Source organism: Otolemur garnettii, unplaced genomic scaffold (genome assembly GCF_000181295.1).
Source record: "Otolemur garnettii isolate 467f Iridium unplaced genomic scaffold, OtoGar3 scaffold00074, whole genome shotgun sequence".
Lineage (NCBI taxonomy): Eukaryota > Metazoa > Chordata > Mammalia > Primates > Galagidae > Otolemur > Otolemur garnettii.
This window is the reverse complement of record NW_003852469.1, coordinates 2,417,660-2,427,743: the sequence shown is the minus strand read 5'-3', so window position 1 is coordinate 2,427,743 and position 10,084 is coordinate 2,417,660. Positions and strand designations below refer to the sequence as shown.

Sequence of the window (10,084 nt, the reverse complement as noted above, 5' to 3'; positions counted from 1 at the left end):
AAAAAAAAACAAAAAACAAAAAAAACCGAAAAAAACAGGAACATGGAACTCCCTCCTCCAAAATGTTTCTGTATTAATGATATGAGAATTTACCAAATTTATGAATGAGTGGCTATGGTTTTTTTGTTCTGCAGTTTTGCAGTTTTTGGCCGGGGCTGGGTTTGAACCCATCACCTCCTGCATATGGGGCCAGTGCCCTACTCCTTTGAGCCACAGGCGCCGCCCGTGGCTATGTTTTTATATTTTAGTGATGCACACAAATCAGTGAGTATACATGTAGTTACATGTTGGTAGGATTAGATATCTGTGTATGTGCACCCCTGGGCTTGCAGCCAAGTATTTATCTGTATAAGTTTATCATCATCCTGTTTAGGACAGAAGCTGTGTCTTACTCATCCTGACATCTCCCGTGTCGAGTGCTGCACACAGCACGTTACAGGTGCCTGTGCCTGTTAAATGGAATGGCTGTGATCGTGAGCATGAATAGCCACCTGGACGTATCCGTGCACCGTGCGGATGTTTATAGATGGGTGTCTGGGTGCTTTTCTGAGCATCGGTGCATTTGTGTATTTGAGGGAGTGAAGAAGGGAAGACTAATGTGGCAGGAGGAGCTTGTGGAGAGATGAGGAGGGAGTAATGAACATATGTGAGTGTCTGTCTCACAACAACACATACCGCTCTGTCAGCTTTCGAGATTGGGAGCGGTGCTTCTCCCTCCCACTTGGCACTCCCTACATTCTCTAGCACTGTAAGAATGTTCCTTCCTGGAGAGGTGGCGCAGACCTATTTCTTCTCTTCTTGTGGAGGAGTTTGAGGAGCTGGCTTTGTGCTTCTAACAAGATAATGCTTTCCTTCCATTTTTAGGCTCTCAGGCTCCGGTTGCCAAGGACATTCAAAATGGAAACTGAATTAATTGGTTCGGCAACCACCTTGGGACCAGTGAACTTTGCTTTGCTAGGGAATCTCACAGGTAGATGCTTTTTATACATTGCAGAAGAAAAAAGGACACTTTCCCCTAATTAACTGCCACCTGGACTACTAGGACCCTCTCATAATGGCCACAGATAAACTTGGAATTTCTAGACGAAAACAGAAGAGTGCAGGAGATTTCTAAAAGTCTAGATTCACATATTTCTTGAAGTTTTCTTCTCTGTCACCTGTCACTCAACCTCAGTCACCAGTGTCATCGTTTCTGATGCACAGCGACCCCTCTCCTCCCAGCTTCTCCTCCATTTATAATTTACACTTCACTTAGACTTTATAGTGTTTGCTTTTGCTCACTGGTGGTTTCTGTTCATTTTACCTCCCCATGGAGATTACAACCACTTTCTCCTGCATGCTTCACGGAACCAGCCCATTCAGGTTCCATGGCAGGTCCTGGACAAACCATTTTGCTTATTGTAACAACAAGAAAGCTTTAGCAGTCATAGAATTCTATTTTATTTTGTTTTTTTTTTTTTTTGAGATAGAGTCTCAAGGTGTCACCTGGCCAGAGTGCTGTGGCGTCACAGTTCACAGCAACCTCAAACTCTTGGGCTTAAGCGATTCTCTTGCCTCAGCCTCCCAAGTAGCTGGGACTACAGGTGCCTGCCACAACGCCCCCAGATATTTTTGTTTGTTTTTGTTGTTGCAGTTGTCATTGTTGTTTTAGCTGGCCCAGGCCAGGTTTGAACCTGCCAACCTCGGTGTATGTGGCCAGCACCCTACCCACTGAGCTACAGGTGCCACCCAGTCATAGAATTTTAGAGCTAAAAGTAACCTGAAGATCATTTTGTTCAATTCTCATGTTTTAGAGAGGACAAGTAGAGGTCCTAAGAGGTTACAGTGATAGCTTTTTTAAAAAATCACTGAGTCCAGTCTCTGTTCAACTCAACTCTGCACTTGGTTCCTCACTAGGACCTGGGTCTTCCCCATCCTGACTTCCAGCCCTACACTCTTGATGAATTTGCTGCCCACGCTGTGACCTATCCATAAAAGAAGAGGTCAGGTCAGTTCCAAGAGCAACACCAAGCTTCCAAAAAGAGGTTGAGATGCACCATCACGGTGTCCAAAGGTGGTGTGGCCCATCACAGACAAAGGGACTCTGATTTGAAGGCAAGAAGATAGTTAGCAAGGCAGCCAGACAGGAATGGGAGGGAAGGGGAAGCCTTACACAGCTAACATTCGACAAAGTCTAAGGAGTGTGTAGGCAAATCTGGCTCTTTACCAAGTATACAGACCCTGGCAGAAATGGACGGGAGAAAAGGGGAGAGGCTGAGAGTTAGCAGCTCTCGCCTCTGGTTCTAACTTGACCCTTGACAAGAAATACAATTTTGAGCAAATGATTTCATGGTCAGGCCCTCCGCTGGATTTATGGTCTTACATGTCCTAGTTTGGAGCAGGTCTTCATTCCAAAGATTCGTAATCAGGTTCTTCATTTTAAAGGGCTGGAAAACAAAATCTCTCTTCAAAATGGAAATGCTAAAAGGGATCTTCTTGTCTTGCAGAATGCTACAGTCTGTTTACATCACAGTTTACTCGGAGCCTGCTGTTAAGTCAGAATCCCAGGGCTGTTATTTTAGTCTGTTGACACTGCAGTTACATGTTCCGTTATGTGACACCATCACAAAGTAGGAACGAGATATTTAGGGGCTCCTAAATAATGATCGATCGATGGTAACTAGGTACTTTCTTTTTCTCTTCGAAGATGGTGCCTGACTGTTGCTAGAGTGCAGTGGCACAATCACAGCTCACTGCAGCCTCAAACTCCTGGGCTAAAGCAATTCTCCTGCCTTAGCCTCCCAAGTAGCTGAGACTACAGATGTGCACCACCACATCTGGCTAATTTCAAAATATCGTAGAGATGGGGTCTCATTGTGTTGCCAAGGCTGGTCTTTTATTTTGAGATAGTGTCACTATGTCACCCTTGGTAGAGTGCTGTGGTATCATAGCTCACAGCAACCTCAAGCTCTTGGGCTTAAGAGATAGTCTTGCCTCAGCCTCCCAAGTGGCTGGGACTATAGGCACCTGCCACAACACTTGGTTATTATTCTTATTTTTTGTTATAGTTGTCATTGTTGTTTAGCAGGCCAGGGCCAGGTTCAAACCCACCAGCCCCAGTATATGTGGCCAGCACCCTAACCACTGAACTATGGGTATTGAGCCAGCCAAAGCTGGTCTTGAACTTTGCCCTCAACTGATTCTCCCATCTTGGCCTCACAAGTACTGGGATTAAAGGCATGAGCCACCATGCCTAGCCCTCAGAACACTCTTTTACTATCTGTGTGAACCATACTCTAAAAGAAATGTGGGTCACTTTCTTTTCTTTTTAATAATTGTAGGCTCAGCGCCTGTGGCTCAAGCAAGCTAAAGCACCAGGCACCCTACCCACTGAGCTATGGGTGCCATCCAGTCATAGAATTTTAGAGCTAAAGGAATCCTGAAGGTGGGTTTGAATCCAACCTGGGCCCTCCAAATAACAGTGATGGCTGCAATCAAAAAATAGCCAGTTGTTGTAGCGGGCGCCTGTAGTCCCAGCTACGAGGGAGGTGGAGGCAGAAGAATCGCTTGATCCTAGGAGTTGGAGGTCGCTGTGAGCTGTGATGCCACGCACTCTACCCAGGGCAACAGCTTGAGGCTCTCAAAATAATAACAATAATAATAATTGTATATAAGGGGTATAACGTGATGTTTTGATACACACATAGTGAAATGATTATTATAGTCAAGTAAGTTATCCCATCCATCTCCTTCCATAGTTACTTTTGGGTGCATGTGTGTGTGTAAGGATCACTTTCAATTAAAACACTAGATGCACAAAGAAATGTGTACTTTAAAAATATTCCTCTACTCACAGTTCACCATGCCTGAATTATTTTGTACGTATGCCTATCCTGATGGTGCTTTCTATGTAGGCATCTAAATTTGAATCCAAACTCTCTGCTTAAAGCCTGCTGTGAAGTTAAAATTCTGTGACTTTTATTTTAGTCTGAGATAGTAACATATTTCACATTTTAGTGCAGAATAGAAGAAAGATAAAATTAAATGCAAAAAATAAAAACAGTACTTCAAGATTGCACTGATCCTTGGCAAAAAATGCCCTGAGTTTGAAGTCTAGAGAAACCCTTGAAATTCTTGCTGGACACCTTTTGGCCAGCTGCATCTTTAGGCATTTATTTTTAATCCTTTTTTTTTTTTTTTTTTTTTTTTTGCAGTTTTTGGCAGGGGCTGGGTTTGAACTCGCCACCTCCAGCATATGGGACCAGCGCCCTACTCCTTTGAGCCACAGCCTATTTTTAATCCTTTCCACACAATCACAACATTAGATCTGGAAGAGACCTGGGAAGTCATCTGATCCAACCCACTCATCTTACAAAGGAGGATAAAGGCTGAGAATGTAAGTGACTTAGTCACACAGGAAACCACTGGTAGCGCTGATCTGATCTGCAACCAGAGATTTTCATTCCCAGAGTTACTGTTCTTTGTTTGCTTTTATTCATATTTGTCCTTAAAGTTGTTTTAAAATTTGAAACATTACTGCACCACATGAAGTAAGAACACAAAAGCTCTATTAACAGATACCCCCCTCTGGCCACCAATGCCCATTTAACTCTTCAGAGGAAACTAGTATTAATAGTTTGGTATAATCGGCTCGGCGCCTATAGCTCAACCGGCTAAGGCGCCAGCCACGTACACCTAAGGTGGCAGGTTCGAATCCCCAGCCCGGACCCGCCAAACAACAATGACGGCTGCAACCAAAAAATAGCCAGGTGTTGTGGCAGGCGCCTGTAGTCCCAGCTACTTGGGAGGCTGAGGCAGGAGACTCACTTGAGCCCAGGAGTTGGAGGTTGCTGTGAGCTGTAATGTCACGGCACTCTACCCAGGGGGACAGCTTGAGGCTCTGTCTCAAAAAAAAAAATAGTTTGGTATAATCATATGCAGATTCTATATGTGTATTTCTATTTATTTATACACATATGGATGTGCATATATACACACAAAGATTTTTATTTTTATTATTTTTTGAAACAGAGCCTCAAGCTGTCACCCTGGGTAGAGTGCCGTGGCATCACAGCTCACAGCAACTTCCAACTCCTGGGCTCAAGAGATTCTCTTGCATCTGCCTCCCAAGTAGCTGGGACTACAGGCACCCGCCACAATGCCAGGCATTTTTTGGTTGCAGCCGTCATTGTTTGGCAGCCCAGGCTGGATTCGAACCCACCAGCTCAGGTGTATGTCGCTGGCACCTTAGCTGCTTGAGCCACAGGCACTGAGCCAACACACAAAGATTTTTAAGAATAATTCTACTCCAAACAAGAACCTATCAAAACCAGAAAATGATTTTTTTTTTTTAAATGTCGTCCTCAATAGAGTGCTATGACTCCACCGCTCACAGCAATCTCAACCTTTTGGGCTTAAGTGATTCTTTTGCCTCAGCCTCCCAAGAAGCTGGGACTATAGATGCCCACTACAACTCCCAGCTTTTGTTGTTGTTGTTGTTGTTGTTGCAGTTTTCATTGTTGTTTTAGCTGGCCCGGGCGGGGTTCAAACCTGCCAGCCTCAGTGTATGAGGCTAGTGCCCTACCCACTGAGCTACAGGCCTCACCAGAAAATGATTTTTGAGGGCAGAATAAAATGGTAGTTGTAAACAATGAAATAGATACAATCTCTGGAAATGATCATTAAGTCTGATAAAAATCTACCATGATAAGACAATATAATGCTTGCCGTGATGCACCGATTCCCCTCCAGGACTGAAGGATTTACTCCCTCACCTGTTGGGGGGCTGCTGGCTGACAGCTGCAAAGCTTAAGAGAGCTGCCTTGACCAAGGTGAGGCTGGGGCAGGGAAGCTAGCGCCCCCTAAAGGATCAATGTGAAAGTGTAAAGGTCAGGCCCCCTTGCTGCAGTTAAGACTGATGGACTGTGCCAGCTTCAGGGTATGGTGTGGGGTCAGTGGAGGAGACCCCACCGAGACGGCATGCCAGCCCCACTTTCTTCCTTTACCCCACACCTGTGTCTGGCCCGTTGTTCCTCTCCTCCCCCCTCTGCTCCCCATCCCTTCTACTTCCCCATCAATACCCAACGTGCTAATCTCAGAATCTGCTTCCCTCATAACCTAAGCTGCAATACGCACTCAGGCAAAGTTGGGCTATTAAGACACTTTTTTTCCCCTCCACAGCTGCTAAATTGATCCAGGCTCCTAGTTTTTCAAAGAAAATTCCTAAAAATCAAGAAACCCGACAAATGTGTATTTCAATTCAAGTCACTTTTTCACATGTGTGCAAAACCTTCACAATTCTATGGGGAAACATATTTCAAAACTAAACACTTAAGTTTGGGGGGGAGAACGCAGATAAGCTGTTATGTAAACTGTCGGGGAACAAGGAGCACTGCCAACAGGTGCTCAGTAAGTGAGCGCTGAGCTGAACAAAAAAGGTTTTCGGTAGATTTGTTTGGTGTTCATGGCTGGATGAAGGCTGGATTTCTGTCTCTCTGCCTTTCCTTCCCCCCTCCCCCCGCAGAGTTTCACTTGTCCCCTGGGCTAGAGTGCAGTGTCATCATCATAGCTCACAGCAACCTCAAACTCCTGGACTCCAGAGATCCTCCTGCCTCAGCCTCCCAAGAAACTGGGGCTACAGGCACTTGCCACCAGGCTCAGCTAACTTTTCTACTTTTAGTAGAGATGAGGGGGGAGTGTCCCACTCTTGCTCAGGCTGGTGTGGAAGAACTCCTGACCTCAAGCAATCTTCCCGCCTCAAGCAATCCTCCTGCTGTGGCCTTGCCGAGTGTTAGGATTACAGGAGTGAGCTACCCTGCTGGCCTCATTGCCTTTCCTTTTGCTTCTTTTGGTCTCTCCCTTAGTTTCTCTTTCACTCCCTTCTTCCTCATCTCTTTTATCTTTTTCCTTTTCAGTTGCGCTCCGTTTTACTTCTCACTGTTCCAATCCCTGGCTCTTCCGTCTCTCTCCTAAAATCCCTCACATTTCACATCAGAGGAGCAGACACAGAAAGTGCTGCCAGGACAGGAGGGGGCAATTTTGATGACTTGGCTCAGTGAGAGGGATTAGCACACCTATTCGGTTCAGTGAAGCAGAGGGCCAAATCCAGGTTAAAGAAGGAGAGATGACGGGGTAAAAGTGTGAGAGGAAGCAGAGTTGAACTCTCTTTCTTAGGCTTCAGGCACTGGAAGTAATAGAAAAGAGAACTTTTCTTTTTGCAGTTTTTGGCCGGGGCTGGGTTTGAACCTGCCACCTCCAGCATATGGGTCCAGCGCCCTACTCCTTTGAGCCACAGGCGCCACCCAGAAAAGGGAACTCTTAAGCACTGTAGAGTTGTGTGGGAAAGTCAGTAATGGTGATGAGGGAAGCAGGGAGCAGGGGAAGCCTCCCAGAGGAGAGAGCATTTGAGCTGGCTCCACGTGCAAAGACATGGAGGTGCAGAGGTGTGTGTGATCCAAGGGGGTTCCCCTGAGGACCCGAGCTAGGGTGTGCACTGAGTGAGGAACCAGTGGCAGGGGTGGGACCTGGGAGATTGGCTGAGGTCAAGTTGTGATGGGCTCTTGAAGCTCTGCATGACGGTTGGAATCTACCCTTGGAGGTGGGGCCTGTTCCAGTTTCACACGACAGGACTGCTATTTTAGAAAGATCATTCTGGAGCCAGAATAGAGGATGGATCGGTAGTGATAGAGGGAATGAAACCAGTGACAAGGGGGTCACTGCAGTATACCCGCAGAGGGTCTGGGGGTGTGTGCTGAGAATGTGGAGCTGGAGGTAAATATGTAGATGAGAGATCGAGGAAGGTGACTCATAGAACTTGAAACCAATTGGACATGGAGGTGAGACAGTGCTAGCAGACACTCTCCCACACACCCCTCATGCTTCTAAATATCTCCACAGCCCACGAGCACGGATGAGGTATGCCTCCCACTGGGACTGAGAGCAGGCTTGCTTATTGCCTACTATAGAAGAGGTGGATGGATTCCCTGGGCTTCTTGCAAATTCACTGGGAGGGCAGCATCCACCTGGGCCCTCTGCATTACCCAGGTGAGACTAGGTGGGCAAAGACAACTCATGCAAACAAAATGGTCATGCTGCTTGTGGCCCTGTTTGTAAAGCTGTTTTTGACCTAAGAATCTTGTGTCTTTCACTGTGAAACAGTAGCGTTTTCTAGTCTTTAAGTCACACACTAACTTCTTGCCTTGTAAGCTGGGAAAATCAAATGCCAGCCTGGACAGGGAGAAGGAGGATTTCCGGTTTGAGACACTTGGTACAAAGTGATGAAGTGATGCCATTCACGGGGGGGAGGACGGTGTGCAGGTGTAAGTTAATGAGGTCAGTTTTATACATGTTTGTGTTCTCCTGCCCAGGTGTGGCCCTCGTATGCAGGTCTTGATAATCAGAGCTCACAGATCTGTCAGTAAATTCTGCCCCTAACTGAAACAGGAATAGAAATCCCCAGAATAGAAATCTCATACCCAGCATTCCACTGCAAGTTTTTGGTGTATTCTACTAGGGCCTGCCCAGAATCCAGGTGGAAAATAACCCTAGGAGAACCTGAGTGATGTAAGTTATCAGCTGTAACATATTCATTTTATGTATGTGTGGGGTTTTTTAACCTCCAACAATGCGCTCAAGCAATCCTCCTACCTCAGCCTCGTGAGTGGTAGCTGGACTACACTGAATAGCACAAGCCATCATGCTTGGCTCATTTTTTTTTTTTTTTTTGGAGACAAGGTCTCACTCTGTCACCTGGGCTAGAGTGGAGTGGCATCATTACAGCTCACTGCACCCTCAAACTCCTGTGTTCAACTGATCCTTTTGCCTCAGCCTCCCATGTAGCTGAGACTACAGACTGGCTGATAAAAAAAATTTTTTTTGAGAGGGTCTCACTATGTTGCTCAGGCTGGTCTTGAATTCCTGGCCTCAAGGATCCTTCTATCTTGGCCTCCCAAAGTGCTAGGAATACAGGCATAAGCCACTGCACCCAGCATGCCTGACTAATTTTTCAAAAATCATTTGAGGCTGGCCTCAAACTTCTGGACTCCAGTGATCCTCCCATCTCCACCTCCCAAAGTGCTGACAGGCGTGAGCCACTGTGCATTTGATTAAGTGTGCAGCATTACTCAGTGACCTCAATTCTATCAAGAAAACCTGGTTTGGGGAACTCCTCACAGACATACTACCCTCTTCTCTCTCGGTACTTCTGGTTCCAGAGGAGAATCAGCGATGGAAAAAAAATGCAACCAAGAGGACAGAGGAGTGACAGTGGGACAGAGAACACATCGAAGAGACATTTTCTTTCTGGGCAGGGAATTCAGTGTCTATTACAGCCTTGCGCATATGAGAAGGGCACGATAAAGGCTTGTGAACTCATCCTTCATTTTTTTTTCTTCATCTATTACACCATCCTGAACAATTCATATTTTTATTTTGGTAACCAAAGTTTTGATCCTTTTTTTTCCTTCTGATCATAGATCCACTTGATAAAACAGCTCTGGTTACTTACCTGGTCATTCAAAAGCTGATGATTTAGGGGTGTCCAGGTGCTCATCTTTGTCTGCATTTTGGGACCATCTATGCTTTTTGGAGGTGCAAATGCCATCATGAAATAACTGTATATTATTCCACAAGAAAGACTATACCTATCAGAAGAAATGAACCATATAATTCTCAGAATACTAAAAATATCCATACCATGTATTTTTTTTTTTAGCATGTTATGAGAAGGAATAGATGGGAAGAGCATTTATTGGGAGCACCTTATATGCGTGCTCAATGGAAACTCACAATGATCACTTTCAGCACATTTTTCAGACAATGAAGAGAATGGGGCTCACTGAAGTTACCCCATCCAGGGACACACAGAAAATAAGTGGAACCAGGAGTCAGATCCTGGCCAGTTTAACCCTATTTTCACTGCACCATAGAGTTAAAGCCAGAATCACTCCTAGCTAGTAACATACCACATTGGCCAGAAAGAGTTACATTTAAAATCATGGTGCAATAAAAACACCTCATTCTTGTCCCTCTTCCTCTTAATATTCTGACATCCAAGTAACAATAATTCCAGCCTCTTACTGTCCTTAAAAAGCAGAACGGCATCATG

At 45.4% G+C, this 10,084-nt stretch overlaps 1 protein-coding gene across 1 annotated transcript in view; it reads right to left on the bottom strand.

The window, feature by feature from the left end:
- FBXO16 (F-box protein 16) overlaps positions 1-9,583 on the bottom strand; it is a gene marked incomplete at its 3' end in the record, with an annotated part of 36,343 nt that extends 26,760 nt beyond the window's left edge. Inside the window, exon 1 of the mRNA XM_023515595.1 lies at positions 9,485-9,583. Coding sequence (XP_023371363.1) covers positions 9,485-9,583 — 99 coding nt within the window. The remainder of the gene's footprint in view (positions 1-9,484) is intronic.
- Positions 9,584-10,084: the final 501 nt, after the last annotated feature.